Source organism: Ammospiza caudacuta, chromosome 19, assembly GCF_027887145.1.
Source record: "Ammospiza caudacuta isolate bAmmCau1 chromosome 19, bAmmCau1.pri, whole genome shotgun sequence".
NCBI classification, from domain to species: domain Eukaryota; kingdom Metazoa; phylum Chordata; class Aves; order Passeriformes; family Passerellidae; genus Ammospiza; species Ammospiza caudacuta.
In genome coordinates, this window is record NC_080611.1 from 4,420,259 (window position 1) to 4,436,743 (window position 16,485).

At 51.6% G+C, this 16,485-nt stretch overlaps 1 protein-coding gene across 1 annotated transcript in view; it reads left to right on the forward strand.

Moving 5' to 3' along the window:
- Positions 1-4,995, forward strand: part of MGAT5B (alpha-1,6-mannosylglycoprotein 6-beta-N-acetylglucosaminyltransferase B) — an 81,109-nt gene extending 76,114 nt beyond the window's left edge. The window contains exons 15-17 of the mRNA XM_058817352.1: positions 2,110-2,184; positions 2,621-2,895; positions 4,591-4,995. Of these exons, the coding sequence (XP_058673335.1) occupies positions 2,110-2,184; positions 2,621-2,895; positions 4,591-4,789 (549 nt within the window). The 3' untranslated portion in view covers positions 4,790-4,995. The remainder of the gene's footprint in view (positions 1-2,109; positions 2,185-2,620; positions 2,896-4,590) is intronic.
- Positions 4,996-16,485: the final 11,490 nt, after the last annotated feature.

Here is a 16,485-nt window from a genome sequence, read left to right on the forward strand (position 1 = left end):
CAAGTGGTGTCCCCCTGGGACAGGGGATGCTGGAGGTTTAAAAGCCTTATTATGGGCTTTGGCTCCAGGAGTCCATGGGTATCTTGTCTTTAAAATCCATCAGAATCCACTGATGGATTCTGTCTGTTATCCTGGGGTTAGAGGCTGGAGAAGGAGAGAGGTTTGCAAGCACCACCATTTTCTGGGCCTTGAGCTTTTCCCTTTGTCAAAACCAGTCCTCACACAAGCAATTTAATAGACCCAATATTCTGGTGTAGTGAAGGGAGAAGGCTTCATTATATTAAAGTCAAACATACAGGACTATAATGGAAAATTATACATTTCAGACTATGCCTGAAAGAGCGGCACATTAAACATCCCAGTGAAAATAGCTGGTTAAAATGTTCCAGCCTGCTGTTACGTGCCAGCACTGAATTGCATTATGTTTCTACTTATTTGTCTGGTGACGTTCAGATTTTTTTCCACCCTGCTTTCTTTTCCTTTTGAATGAAGGAGACTTCATCCTCCCTTCCAGCTGGAAATGCAGGGCTCTCATGGTGGCATTCCCATGGGACACCAGTGACTCCCTGCCTGGCTGATGGAGGAGCACTGGGGCTGGGAAGCTCTCCCAGCTGAGGAAAGAATGGCAAAATCCATCTTTCCAACACCTCCATTCCCTCCATGCCATCCCATGCATCATTCTGCAGTGATCCCCACCTCAGAAGCCCCCTCCTCCTCCTCCCTCCCAGGGCTTTGGGGACATCCTGAGCTGAGGAGTGCCATTAACAACATGGCTGTTGAGAAGAGGCTGAGCCTGTCAGATTTTAATTAAACAATTGTCTTCTCGAAATTGGCATTTTCTCAGTCCTGAGTGCACGAGCTGAATCCTAACAAAACCTGGAGAGGAGAGCAAAGGGAAGGAGAGCCCCTGAGAGGGAGAGGAGCAGGGGCTGCAGTGGGCTCCTGATGCTCAGGGAACCCCCTGGGAGCCTGTGGAGAGGTGGGAGTGCACCTGGAGCATCACCTTTGATACCTGTGCAGCACAAGGAGGGTTTGTGTGATGTGCTGCAGCATTTTGGGGGGTGAGGCTGTTTCTGGAATTTTATCTCCACTATGCCTGGCCAAAGGGGGTCCTGAGAAAAGCCCCCCATGAAGGCAGTGGTGAGATGAGACTGAGCACTGGTGATGCTGAGCAAGGGGGGGGTTTGTCTCCTCCAAACTGATCCCAGGCAGCCCCAGCCTGGCTCTGAAACTGAGACAGGCAATTTTGCTTTCAGAGGGCTCTGCCCCAGTTAACTGAGAGCCCATCAGGAATTCAGAGGCAGAATTGGTGCCTGTCACTGTGTCAGCCCTGATTAGCGTGCACATCTGTAATTAGATGAAGCAGCTGTGATTTCCAGCCTGCCTGAGATCTCAGGTGGGATATTTATGGCAGGGAGATGCTTAGAGGGTTCTCAGCAGACTGAGCCTTTGAGCTTGGTTTTGACAGGTACTTCAAAAGGAAATAGCTATTTTGGAGGTGCAGAGCTCAGAAAATAGAAGCAGCAGTGTTTTCTGGATTAATTATCTCTGGGTGGTTTTGCTTATAATCCTCCTGAATAAAGATCTGCAGAGATACACAAAGGGAAGGGAGGTCCCAGGACTGACACCAACCTCCTGCACCTCATTTAACATCTCTTTGGAAAATAAGGGAGTGTGGAAAAATATGTCTTCCCAGGGCAGAAAGTTCCTTAAAAAAATATTTTTTAAAGATTGCTCTTCCCTTGCCCACAGCTGCAGAGCATTTTGTGAGCTGGAACAGTTCATGCTTTAGTTTGAAGTGACCTATTGGATGAAAACTGATTTGATTGTATAACTTTCTAAAAGCGGAGGAAAGGGAGATTAAAGTGGAACAGGGATGATTTCATTTTCACCAACAGGTCGAACTCAAAGTACTCCTCTCTCTTTCTCACTTTATGAAACTCTTGTGAGGTTTCTCCAGCCCTAGCATTCTTCCCTGCTTGCTTTGGTGGACAGACACGAGTCATGGGCTTTGGTGGGTGGCAGAGCCATGTCCAATGTTCTGCTCTCTCAGGGGCAGGGCAAGGCTGTCCCCAGCTGCTGCCTGTGCTCTGCTCTTGCCCTTCACAGGTGGACCCTTACCTGCCTTACGAGTACACCTGCGAGGGGATGCTGGAGCGGATCCATGCCTACATTCAGCACCAGGTTGGGGAGAATCCCTGTCCTCCCTGGGGAGCCATCTCTGTCCTCATGGCCAGCTTTCCCTCTTCTCCCTGGGGAGCATCCCTGTTCTCCTGTGGGCATTGTGCAGCCAGTGCCCTGATTGCAGAGAGCACCAGGAGATGGGGCTGGGGGAGGTTTGTCATGGGCCAGAGGTGCTGGGGGTTGGTGGAGGACACCTGGGGGTGCTGGGGCTGGGTCAGGGCCTTTCTGCTGCAGCGAATGAGGCAGCACTGAGAGGAGAAGAGGTGAGAGAAGCAGAGGTTCATCCCCTGCAGAAGGAGGTGCCATCTTTGCATGCAGGTGACCTCAACCTGATGAGCAAAGTCATCATCCCAAGTGTCCTTCTGTCCCACTAGTGGCCTCCCTTCCCCGCTGTTAACATCTCAGAGCACTGACCCGTTATCTTCTCTACCACCAGGATTTCTGCACCACATCATCTCTTCCTCCGTCTCCCAAGACCAAGACTCCTGCTATGCAAAGCCCTCCAAGCCCGCTGGCGCTGTCCCCCAACTCCACACACCTGGTGTGGTCCCCCAGCGCGGGCTGGGCCCCCCAGGCGTGGCCCCCGGTGGCCTCGCTGCAGGTGTGGGTGTCAGAGCCCCAGCACACGTGCACCGAGACGTGCCGGCACCACGGGCTGGTCTGCGAGCCCACCTTCTTCAGGTTCCTCAACAAGGAGGAGGTGTTTCTACAGTGAGTTGGGGCCTTCTCAGGGAGCTTTGGTGGGGGGCCACCAGCCAGATGATGTTCTCTTTGCTCCCCACATCCCCTGCAGCCATTTTCCTCCCCAAATCCCAGTGATGAACCCTCATGCCCACATGCTCCCCGTTAGCTGGGATTAGCCAGAAAACTGAGGTGGGCATCAGCAAAAACCCCGAGGAGCAGCAGAAGTGCCCAGTGTGGATTTTAACACCCCTCCCCTCCCAGATGGAGCAGCAGCACTGGCACTGCCCTCCCACCAACCCTTCTCAGCTGATGAGTCCTTCATCAGGAACTGTCATCATTATAGCATAAGAGTTGTATTGTCATTACACTGCAAGGGTTCCATATTGCTGGAGTTTCATACTGCCTCGATGTTTTCTTGGAGGCTTCTCCTCTAGGCACCAACTCTTCCTTGTCCTCGCAATTGCCAGCTGACTCCACTTCCCCTCAACCAACCAATCCACTCTTTTATAACACTCTTCTTATTTGCTACAGCGGGGGCCTGTTAAAATCAGGCCAGTTCCCAATCTCTAATATTTGGTTCAGCTACAACTCCTTAATGGGGTAAGATTACTTTCTATACTACCTTTATTTTCTTATATTGTATCACCCTACAAGGAACCTCCCCAGGAAGGACAAAAATCCTTCAATGACCCCCTCAATGGCCACTCACCTGAGCTTCCCACCTTGCCTTGGTCCCCAGCCTCAGCATTGAGTACGAGATGAAGGCAGTGCAGGCAGGGCCCAGCTTCACTTTTCAGCAGGCAACAGCAGCGTTTCCAGGCAAGGTTCCGCCTCTTTCCAACCCCATTCCTCTCCACCTCCCGCGTGCTCTCTCCTCTTTAATGTCTCTCTCTATAAAACTGCGTTTTGAACACACAGTGGTGAAGTTTTAATAGAGTATAAATCTGCCACCGGGCTCTGTGCTGCTCTCTGGGCAATTTAAATGCGAGCGTTGCCGGAGCTGTCACGCTGGTCAGGCAGGCGCCGCATGTCCCACTGACATTTTTATGTGATAAATTACAGCTGGGGCCTGCCTTTCACTCTTTCCCCCTGCACGTCCTCCTCCAGACCTCAAAACGAGCTGGCTCAGGGACTCATCAGCTGAGAAGGGTTGGTGGCAGGGCAATGCCAGTGCTGCTGCTCCATCTGGGAGGGGAGGGGTGTTAAAATCCACACTGGGCAGTTCTGCTGCTCCTCAGGCCTTTCGCTGATGCCCACCTCAGTTTTCTGGCTAATCCCAACTAACAGGGAGCATGTGGGCATTCCCTGATCCCCTGTCCCTTCCAGGGAATGTTATCTACAGTAACATACAATAACAGAATGTTATCTACATCCATGGAGGTGTCCATGGAGCTCTGTCCATGGACAGAGCTGTTGGTCAGCAAGGGGCTGTAAGAGAGCCATTGAACTTCATGAGCTGGAAAGGACCCACAAGGACCAACTCCTAAGATTTGGGTTGGTTTTGTGGGTGATTCTGAGCCATCTGTAGGTTAGGGTGATCTCTGGACTGCAGGGTTGAGTTGCCAGGGTCTCCCCTTCCTGCATGGTGTGTTGGCCTGGTGACAAGCCCTCACATGTAGCCAAGGGGTGGCAAACACAGCTCAGCAAAGGAACCTCCTCAGGAAGGACAAAAACCCTTCAATGGGCGCTCACCTGACCTGCCCACCTTGCCTTGGCCCTCAGGCTCAGCATCGCGTGCGACAGCACCGAGTACGAGATGAACCACCTGTACCCCGCGGTGGCCGAGAACGTCCGCGAGTGCTACCTCCAGAAGGAGCCGCTGCTCTTCAGCTGCGCTGGCCACCACGCCAAGTACCGGCGTCTCTGCCCCTGCCGCGACTTCCGCCAAGGACAGGTGGCTCTGTGCAGGGACTGCTTGTGACACGGCGTCCCCACCGCCCCGGGGACACCGGCACCGGGTGGCTTCTCCTCAGAACTCCGCGGCGGCCGAGGAGCTGCGACGGGTCCCTCGCGGTGGGTGAGCCGGGGCTCTCAGACTCACCCAGGGGCTGTTCCATGTCCGACTCTGGGGGCTGTTTGATCCACCAGCCAGCTGTGAATGACCCTGTCCTGAACTTTGGAGTCATTTTCTTCCCGAGGAGCATTGTCTGAGCGCATCCTGGACCGAACCCACCTGGACCTGGTGGCGCTGGGATGGGGTGGTGGGGAGAGGGGCTGGGGACACCCTTCCCCTCCTCTGGCTATGGGACAAGCCACCAGCAGACTTTCAGGGTTTTCATCTTCTTCAAGCATCCTCAGTTGTTTTATTTATTGATTTTTTTAACCCTCCCCCTGACAAGTGGTAAATTAAAGGGGAATCTACACCCAGCCCTTCTGTGGGAGTTCTTGGGCAGAGCTGCATTGGGGGTGGGACAGAGGTGGTGCTGGTGGCTGCTGTGGGTGTGGAGCTGGGGGAGGACAAAGCACAAGGAGAGTGGCTGGGTTTGATGGGCACATTGGGGACTGCACCCCTGGTAGTCCCAGGAAGAGACAGTGGTGGGATGGGGCTGGGTTGGGCTCCTGGGAAAGCTGCTGCTCCCCAGGCAGGACAGAAGTGCCCAAAATGATCCCTCCAGCCTCCAGGCTGCTCTTCACCCTGCTGGGCCATGCACAGAGCTGAACATCCCCCCCAGGGATGACTGGAGGAGGAGGTGAGGGCACAGGGGCTGCTCAGGGTTCAGCTGAGTGGGCAGAGGGGAAGATGTGCTGCAGCACATGGAGGGAATTCCTGGTGGGCACTGACCAAGGGCAGAGCAGCTGAAGAGCAACATCCTGACTCTGTGTGCCCCAGATGCTGCCAGCAGAGCAAGAGGTGAGCTCCAAGCAACCATCTTCCATGGAACTCTTTGCTTCTTCAACTTTCCTTAGTGCTGTTTCTCTTGCTTTGGGGGTGGTTTCCCCCCACTACTGATGTGTCCCCTCCTGGCTGGGTTGGTGCTGGCTGGGGTCACCTAGTTTGTTCTTGTAGGGTTGCTCACCAGGGCAAGGTGTTGCTGTAAGGTTGGTGCTGAGCCCTTCTGCTGTTTGCAAGGGTGAATGAGGAGATTCCTTCATGCCATAAAATGTGTGGCTGGAAAATCAGGGGCTGGAAACTCCTTCTCAGCCATGGAATTGCTCCTGGCCTGGCTGGTGAGGGAGGCTGGGGGGGTGGCAGCCTGACCTGGCGCTGTCCCTGCAGGATCCTGGCAGAATTGTCCCCTCTGGCTCCCAGTGACTGATGGGGAGCAGTGGCAGGATGAGTGCAGGAGGTTGCCCTGGAGCTGTGCCACACCCCTGGCACCTCCAGCCTGTCCTCCCTGTGCCAGCTTCTGGGAGAAACTCCCATTCCTTCAGCTGAGCTGCAGCTTTGGGCAGAGCCCAGCCACCCTCACCGTGTCCCTGCTGTGTCACCACAGGGTGCTGTGTCCTTTGGGCCACATCCTGCCCTGGATGAGCTGGACACACTGCTGTTATCCCAGAGCAATTTATCATCTTCAGCTCCCAGCTGCGTGGGCAGCCTCCATCCTGCCTTTGACGCCAGCCCAGGGGAAGGATTGATTAAGTAATTTTTGTGTCTTGCAGCCAGTGTGCGTCTAAATAAAAGCAGCACAAGCCTCTCTTTGCAGAGCTGAGCAGCAACACCTCTCCACAGCCCCTTTCATCTCAGCCTCAAAGCATCCCCTGGCACACAGTGCTGCCAGAGCTGGGTGGGCAGGAGCTGGCCTAGGAGAGGCATGGGGGGTCTGCCAGCAGGAACCACCAGCAGTTCACTTCCCAGGGTTGTAAAAACCAAATAAAACTGGATTTTATAGGAGATCTAAACAAGTTTTAAAGAGCAAGAGGCTCAGGATGCCTCGTGAGGCAGCGCTTGTTACACATCAGCTCCCTGGGCAGCTTTTTCCACAGTTTCTGCTCAGCTGCTTTTAAAATAGCCTTCACCTTTCAGCAGTGCAGCGCTGCCTCCCACTGCAGAGAGCCCCAATTATCCCCTGGCAGGAGAATTTTTCTCCAGGCTGAAATAAAAGGTGGCTGGCTCACCTTTGCTGCTGTCATGGGAAATAATGATCTGTCTGGAGCCTGGCTGGATCTCAAGGCAGCCTGGAAATGTGGGTGGTGGGGCTGAGTGAGGCTCTGCTATTGCCTGGCATGTCTCTGCCCCATTAGTGGGCACTGAGTCCTGCTCAGAGGCTGCCTGGGGAAAAAGCTTCTCCTGTTGGTGATGGAGCATCACTCGTGGATGCTGGATGTAGCAGGGACCAGAGTGTGACTGCTGGGGCAGCCCCTCCTGCCCCATCCCACATGCCTTGGTCTGTAAAATCCCATGGCGGGGCAAGCTGGGGTCTGGACTGCTTTGGGAATGCCAGTGCTGGGTGTTAACATCACTTTTGGGTGCACAATTGGCATCAAAATATTTTTTATGTCGTGAGTGTGTGTGCCAGGGGCATAGTGGCACCCTGATGTGGAGGTGGCACCAAGGAATGGAGCTGCTGGTGCGGGACAGAAGGGACTTTGTCACCTGGGAATGCTTTTCTCTGCCCTGGCTGTGCTTGGTGATCACTGGGGCATCCCAGCTGCCTTCCCAAGCCCTTTCCTGAGCAGGTCTGCAGCCTGGTCTCCCTGGCCAGGACACATTTCCATTTGGAAGGGAGAGCTGAGGATGCAAACAACAAGTTCACAATTTATTAAGCGGGAACATGAAAGAGTTTTGAAGGGAAGCAGAGCCACTGCCATATGAAAGAAGTTCTAATTCCCACAGCTAATTGCAAAGAATAGATCCCCTGTAGGGAGGGGGAAAACGGTGTCAAAACTGTGAATAAACCCAAACAAAATGGAACGAGGAGTTGTCAGCTGCACTCTCTGATGCTGCTGGCTGGGACAGTTTGTTTAACAGCCAGAGTGGGTTCATGGGGAGCCCCTGGGGTCCCCTCAGGGTGGGGTTGGACCTTTTGATTTCCAGATTTCTGGTGGCATCCACCCAGCAGAGCCTCCTGGAATGTCTCAGATTTTTTCCTAACCTGTTTTCTGGCAGCTGTGAAACCAGGACAGGCATGTCAAAAGAATGATATTGTTCTGGAAATCCATTTTCCTTACCTAGAAATGAAGCCAGGGGCGATTTATGTTTCTGAGCCTCACTCTTCTTCTAAATAAATCCACACAGAACTTTCTTTATGGAATTGATTTGGGGGTTTTTTTCTCCCTATTTTTAATGTTGCTGTCACCAAACCCTTCCCCTGCCAGTGCAGTGGGGGGAGGATGAGTGGTCCCTGCCCTGTGTCCCCCTCAGCATCCTCGGCACCTCTGTTGTAAATGCAGGGCTACTGATGAGAGGAGAGAATGATGCATTTGACTCCATGTTCTCAGAAGGCTAATTTATTATTTTATGATACTATATTATATTAAAGAATATTATACTATACTAAAGAATACAGAAAATATACTCTTATAAGTATAAAGATATAGTATGTCTTATAAGTATAGAGATATAGTATATCTTTTTAGTACAAGATATACTAAAAAGATAATAATGAAAACTCCTGACTCTTTCCAGAGTCCTGACACAGCTTGGCCCTGATTGGCCAAAGACTGAAAACAACTCACAGCAGAATCCAATAAAACAATCACCTTGGGGAAACAATCTCCAAACACATTCCAAGTAAACACTATACACAATATACTATACTATACTAAAGAATACAGAAAAGATACTTTTATAAGTATACAGTATATCTTTTTAGTATAAGATAGACTAAAAAGATAATAATGAAAACTTGTGACTCTTTCCAGAATCCCAACACAATTGGCCAAAGAGTGAAATCAACTCACAGCAGAGTCAAATCAAGCAATCACCTGTGGGTAAACAATCCCCAAACACATTCCACATGAGCACAACACAGGAGAAGCAAATGAGATAAGAATTGTTTTCCTTTTATCTGATGCCTCTCTTGCTGCCTTTCAGCTTCCCAGGAGAAAAACCCTGAGTGAAGGAATTTTTTTCCGATTTTTTTCATTTTTTTTCTATGTGAATGCCACATCCCTGTCCTGCAGCAGTTCCTGCCCTGCAGAGCCAGCCTGGAGCAGCGATCAGGGCTGGAAATCACAGCCAGGGGACCTCTCAGGGCTGCTCTGCTCTTATCTCAGCCTTTATTAGCAAATGGTTCAAGCAGCTTTTCCCTCCTGATCCTGCGCTTATCAGCTCCCGGTAAAACAGCAAATCACATCCCTGATGTGGCCGGTCTGGGCAGCAGAAACCCATTTATTTCCCCTAACGGGTTTATCAGCAGATCAAGGAGCTGCTGAAGATGTAAGCACCGTGGTTATTTCCCCGGGTGATGGATCTCGCTGCCACACAGCCTCCGGGAGCCTGACAGGGATGGCTGATGGACCCTGCTGGCGCTGCTGCCTCATGGATCTCAAGGTCTTGCTTTAATTGAGTCCTGTCTCCCTGATGGCAGGGTTTTTCCTACCTCTTTTTCCTTTTTTTTAAATATTATTTTTTCCCCTTTAGGATGACTTTCCCGAAATAAACGGATGCATTTCATCTCCTGTCCCCTTCCCTCATCTCTCCCTCCCTGTGGCAAATCCAGAGCTGTGAAGAAAGTGAACAAATTGAAAATCTGTCCTCAGACTAACTGGGTGGAAAGAGCAGCAAAATCTTCTGCCTTTTTTTTCCTTTCTCTTTCTTTTTCATTCTTTATTTTACTGTATCTTGTGGAAGGGACGTGGACTGGGGGTGAAAGTGCTTTTCAGAGCTGTGGGGCTGAGCATTCACGTTTTATCAGCTCCAGCACTGGTGCCCAGCCACGCTCATTGTGGCTCGTTAGTGGAAAGCCATTAAAACTCGGGATCGATATTTTCTCGGCAGAGATATGGCCCATTCAATGTTATCCCCCGAGGCAGGCACAGAAATACCAAGAGCCATCCCAGAGCAGAGCAGGAATGCTGAGGGAGCAGCTTCTCCTGCCAGTGCCTGAGGAGGGGACAGGAGGGGACATCGCCCAGCCCAGGGAGGGTGGCAGCTCAGCCAGGACCCAGCCCTGAGCATCCAGCACCTCTGGAGAGAGGAGAAATTGAATCTGGGGAGGATGGGGAGAGAGGGGAATGTTTGAGGGGTTTGGCCTCCAGCCAGGGCTGCTTGGCACAGGTGCCACTGCTGCCTGCAAAGGGCATCAGGAGGGCAAAGATAAATGAATTAATGAAGTGTCCATTCCCAAACCCTGGCTGCTGGCTCTGGAATGCCAGAGGAAAGGGGCTGGGGGGTGTCCCATCTCCTCTCCATCTCTCAGAGGGCTCCCACCACCCTTCACCCTCTGGAGCTGAGGTGCCAGCAGAGATCAGTTAGAAACAGGAGAGAAGTTTGTTTTCAGTGTTAGAGAGAGCTGCCAGAGGTATCAGCTTCTCTCTAAATATAAACCAGAAAACAGGAAATAACGATCTGTCCTAATTTAGTGCCTTTCATCTAAGGATTCAAAGCATCTGACAGCATCACTAAGAAATAAGGGAAGACTTTGCAACCTGCATGGAAATGCAGCCACTCCAGAGCTTTGTGTGCAAAGCATTTCATTTTCATTTTGTGCTGAATGTTGCACTGCAACCCCTCACTCCCAGCCCCAATTCCTTCCCAAATTCCCCCAGTTTGCCATCACTGGGACTCGGACCTGGAAGTTCAGCCTGGCAATGAGTGATGTTCTTGCAGCTTGACACCGTGCACAGCTGGCTCAGAGTGTGGAGGAGTGTTTATTTAATGAATTGATTGCATTAATTAATTTTCAGGAGAGTGCTGAGAAAAATAATAGGGATCTCCAGCAGCTCTGCCAGCTGTCTGGCTGTGTGCAGCAGTGGGAGCAGGGCAGGGTCTGTGCATGGAACAGGGAGCACAGCAGGCCTGGACATTGCAGGGACAGATGGGAATCACAGAATCATGGGATGGTTTGGCTTGGAAGCTTTAAAATTTATCTCATTCCAACCTCTGCCATGGGCAGGACACCTTCCCCTGTCCCAGACTGCTCCAAACCCCATCCAACCTGGCCTTGGACACTTCCAGGGATCCAAGGGCAGCCACAGCTTCTCTGGGCACCCTGTGCCAGGGCCTCACCACCCTCACTATAAATACTTTTTTCCTTATAGTCAGTCTGAAATGACTCTGTTTTAGTTCATCACCCCTTGTCTTATCACAACAGCCCCTGCTAAAAGTCTGTTCCCATCTTTGTTATCAGCTCCCTCCAGGTCCTGCAAGGGGCTCTGAGCTCTCCCTGGAGCCTTCTCCTCTCCAGGTGAGCACCCCCAGCTCTGCCAGCCTGGCTCCAGAGCAGAGGGGCTCCAGCCCTTGGAGCATCTCCAGGGTCTCCTCTGGACCCACAGGAGCCCCCCCCCCATGTCCTTTTACAGAAGCTGCAGCTGGGGAGATCCTGGTCTGCATTTCCAGCAAAGCTTTCCTCAGGGAAAGGCTGCCCTGGCAGCTGCACAGACCCTGGGCACTGGAGCTGCTGCTTCTCCCTTCCCTGGCATTCCTGGCATTCCCAGTCCTGCACCTTTGCTGCCCACAGAGCCCCTGGGTGTGCTTTGTCCCACATCCCTCACCAAGTCTGGCACACCAGGATTTCTTTGCATGGTTTGCTCTGGAGACAAAGGAGGAGCCAGGCAGGTGTGGGGATTTACTTCCCATGGCTCTGGAAGCAAATTCCCCAAGGAACAGCAGAGGTGTGCTGGGATGATCCCACAGGGGAGGAGTGCAGGGAAGAGGCTCCACTAGATCTACCTGCAAGGTTCCTCAGCCACCAGACCCTCAAGACATTAACAAGACATTCCTTGGCTGTCCCCAGGCTCCTGTGACATTCCTGTCCCTCTGCTCATTCAAGTTTGGTACTGAGGTCTGAGCCCTCTTGGTTCCTGTCCCCACCCTTTGCCATCTCTGCTTCTGGCTCAGACAATGGCAGTGCTGGGTGCTAAAGTGGAGCCCCTCAGGCTGTCACCAGCAGTCCCACCCCAATCTCTGTGTCACCACACAGCAGTGACAGTGCTCTGCCCTTCCAGGTGTGGCCAGGCTGGGACTGGGTTTGGGAGCAAGAAGTTCATAAAAGAAAAGTGGGAGGCAACAGATTTCCACACTTAATTAACTCACCAAATTAATCCCAATTAGGAAGCTGTAATTGGGGTTATAATGGTTAATCATCTTCCCCCCAAGCCACAGCTGCACTATCTCCCTTAACTGCATCACAAAGGGGAGGAGGTGCAGTGATGGGTCCATGACACCAGAGCTGCCACCCAGGCATCCTCTTGGGGAGAGGATTGGGTCTGGTCCCCAATCTGCTTCTCCTCACCTGGGGGACAGGTGAGGGGACACCCCTGTGTGACCCAGTGTCCCCTGACTGAATTTCATCAGCAGCACCTTTTCAGGAATGCTGCAAATTCAGCTGCTCAAGCTCCTGTTTGAGCAGGTTCCTAGCAGAAAACCAAAGTGCAGGGACATTTCAGGGACTCCCCCACTGCTGCTTTGTGCTGCAAAGAGCCTGGCAGAGAACATCTGCTTGTCCTCCTTTTTCTGGGCACGTTAACCAAGCAGTGCCAGGTGGGCTCAGCAGGGATATGAAGCAGCCCTTTCCTCCTGCTTTGTTCTGGATCACACAAGGGGCTCTGGATCCCACTCATCCCAGAGGCAGCTCAGTCCTGTCTCTAAACCCTCCTTGCTTCACTCCTGCTCCCTAAATCCCCCCAGCAAAACCCCTAAACCCCTTCCCAGCACCCCTCTCCTGTGGGAGCATCCCATCACACCTTTGCTGTTCCCTTGGGGAATTTGCTTCCAGAGCCATGGATGTAAAATCCCCACTCCTGCCTGGCACGGGGAAGGGTTCTGCCAATACTCTCCTGAAAATTGGCCAGATTGGCCAGGAGGCTGAAAGATGAACTCCTGGAGAGGCTTCTCCCCAAAATCTGGCTGCCAGCATGGCCACAAAGGGAATCTTGGATGCCCAGGGTCCTGGATGCATCAGAGCAGCCAGACAAAGCTCCATTAAATACACCAGAAAGGACAAATTCACTGACAAAACCACACTGCCAACATTCAGCAGCACAGAAAATAGAGGATTATGCTCCTTACATTTGGCTCAGCATCATCCAGAGCTGCAGAGAATTGTGCACCACAGATCTGGGGGTTATCTTCCTTGGAAGCCTGTTCTGCTGCAGAGGAATGATTCTTCTCTTCCTCCTCCTCCTCCTCCTTCTCCTCTGGCCGCCCCAGCACAGGCAGAGCCTTCTCACCTGCCCACCCCCAGCTCCTCCATCGCCCACCAGGGGCTCAGGCGGTTTTGTAGCTGCTATTTTGGCTGGGTGTTTTTGTTGTAAGTGTTGTTGAACAGGAAAAATAAAAAACTCGAGGCCCCTGGTGGTATTTTTAGTCCCGTGTTGGTGACTGGCTGAAAAGCCTCAGCAGGACTGTAAAATAAAATTAATCTGCATCTGCCATGCGTCACTTTTACAAAGCTTGTCTCTCCTTCTGCTGCCACGGGGATGGTTTGCAACCCTCAGCTTGGGAGAGAGCCAAGTACCTGCCAGGCAGCCCCAGAACACAGACAGCACTGGGGAGCCAGCAGGGATGGGGTGAAGGGCGGGCAGAGGGAAGGAATTTGGATTTTCCTGGAGTTTGCAGGGAGGTTGTGCCTCATCTGCCTGCTCAGGTACCCCACGAGCTCTGTCCCTGCAGGTGGAGTGAGCTGCACTGGTTGTACTGGTTTGCTGGCAGGGCTGGGGGAAACTGGGGGATTATTGTAAATGCAGGTCCACTGATGAGGGGAGGGAATGATGCTTCTGACTCCATGTGCTCAGAAGGCTAATTTATTACTTAATGATACTATATTATATTAATATACTATATTATTTTTAAAAATCCTATACTATACTAAAGAACACAGAAAGGATACTTACTAAATACTAAAAAGATAATAATGAAAACTTGTGACTCTTTCCACACAGCTTGGCCCTGATTGGTCAATGAGTCAAAACTCACAGCAGAATCCAATGAAACAATCACCTGTGGGTAAACAATCTCCAAACACATTCCAAGTAAACACTATGTACTATCCTATACTAAAGAATACAGAAAAGATACTTTTATAAATATAAAGATATACTATATCTTTTTAATATAAGATGTACTAAAAAGATAATAATGAAAACTCATCACTCTTTCCAGAGTCCTGACACAGCTTGGCCCTGATTGGCCAAAGAGTGAAAACAACTCACACCAGAATCCAGTGAAACAATCACTTGTGGGTAAACAATCTCCAAACACATTCCACATGAACACAACACAGGAGAAGCAAATGAGATAAGAATTGTTTTCATTTTTTTCTGAGGCCTCTTGCTGCCTTTCAGCTTCCCAGGAGAAAAACCCTGGGTAAGGGATTTTTTCAGAGAATGTGAATGCCACAGGGGATGGGCTGGGGTGCTCTGGGAAGCCCTGGCATTGCCCCACCACCCTGGATGGGGAGCAAGAAGAGTAATTGCTATGGAGGGTTGGAAACTGACTGCCATGGAAACCAGTTTGGGGTTTATGGGGCATTGCACTGGTCATGGGTATGGGGTGATGGTGATCCATGTGGCATGCAGAGGCTGTGGACCCTGTGCATCCTCCCCGTGGCTTATCAGGGGCCAAACTGGAGTATGAAGTCCCCAAAGTGGAGAAAACAGCAGCCCAGGCTGGAGTAACGTGGTGGGGCTCTCTCCTCAGGAAGGCAGCCTGGGCTGGGCAGGGCTTGTGGCCCAGACTCCCAGGTTTTGGGGGTAGATTGAGGGGCTGTGCCCCCCCAAGGCTGGGCTGGTGCTCAAGAGCTCAGCTTGCCCTTGCTGGGGCTGAGCACAGCTCTCACGTTCACTGTAACCTCAGGATGTCCTTTAATTTTTAATGCTTCAATAAAACAGTAATTACAAACACTGGAATTGGTGTTTTTTAAGCAGAAAGTATTCACTTCCCAGGGTTTAATTATTCAACAGAAATTAAGGAGAGTGGGGCTGGATCCTGCTGGCACTCCTGGCTTTTCCTGCTCCCCATCTGTTTTGCAGCGGGGAGGGCTGGGGGCAGGATGGGGCCCATCTCTGATGTGTCAGGGCTCCCCAGTGCCTTAAAAATCTAGGGCAGAGCTGTAGGGGGGCACCAATGGCTGGGCTGGGTCAGGGTGAGGAGATTTCTGGGGGACAGCAGGAATCCCCCCCTAAATGGCTCCTTCTCTGTTCCCTGCAGGGTTTCCAGCCAAGGCAGGGCATGATCAGAGCTCTCTGGGAGGTTGGAGCCTGCTGGGATCTGAATTGATGCCATTGGGGTCTGTGCATTGTCCCTAGGGCAAGTGGCACCTCAGGAGGTGACACCATCACCCAGTGCCTGCCCCTTGAGACCCCCACCCAGTGCCTGCCCCCCTCCCCTGACCAGGAGGGATTCAGGAACTTCCAGTCTTTGTTTTCTGGAGTTTTCTGCAGCCTGGGCTTTGCTCTGAGTTCCCTGGGAAGGTTTCAGGCATGCTTTTAATCACTGTGCTCCAGCATGGTGGAGTTTAAAGCACCTGTGATGGGAATGGTCTGTGGGGAGATCTGGAGAGCTCCCAGGGTGCTGGAACACAGCAAAGCAGGGCCTTGTTGGGGCCTTGTTGGGGCCTTGTTGGGGCCTTGTTGGGGCCTTGTTGGGGCCTTGTTGGGGCCTGTGGATTTGGGCTGGCTGATTTTAGACCTCACCCTGCACGGGGCAGCAGTGGGGTTGGGAAAGCCTCAATGGAGGAAGGCAAAGGGAGAAAAAGAGGGATAAAATATTCCCTGTGAGGAGTGGAGAGGATTTGGGGGGGTCCTTGTGTGGCAGACATCTTTTATGAAAAATCCTTTCCTTAGGATTTTTTCTCCTGAGAAGCTGAGAGGCCTCGGGAACAAAATGTGAACAATGGTTTTGTTTCTGCTGCTGTGGAATGCAACAGGTGCATCTGTGATTGGCCCATGTTGGTTGTTTCTAATTAATGGCCAACCACAGCCCAGCTGGCTCAAACAGAGTCCAAGCCACAAGCTTTTGTTATCCTTCTTTCCTGTTCTATTTCTGAGGAAATCCTTTCTTCTATTCTTTTAGTATAGTTTTAATGTAATATATATAATAAAATAATAAATCAAGCCTTCTGAAAAATGGAGTGAGATCCTCGTCTCTTCCCTCATCCTGTGAACACTGTCACACCTTGTGCTGGGATGGGACCTGTTTGGGTTTTCCAGTTTCTTGCACCCACATCTCACACCTCAGCCCTGTTCCCACATCCACAAAGCCCCTTTTCTGCATAGGGCACCTTTTGCATTGTCCCACCCCAAGCCACAGATGAAAAGCTGCAGGAGCTGGTGCTGGATGATTGTTTAGGGACCCACATCTGCTGGAAAAGCAAATTGTTCTTGTAAATATCCACAGTTAACTGTGCTAACTTCACTGGTGAGCAAACCTGTCTGTGGGGAGATGGAGAGGTGGGAATGGCTTTGTCAGGGCTGGGGGATGAGCTGAAGTGAGTGGGGTGGGGATGATGGCTCTGCTGATGAGGTGCTGGGGATGGGGAAGGAACATGGGCTCATTTGCAAGGGAAATGAAATTAT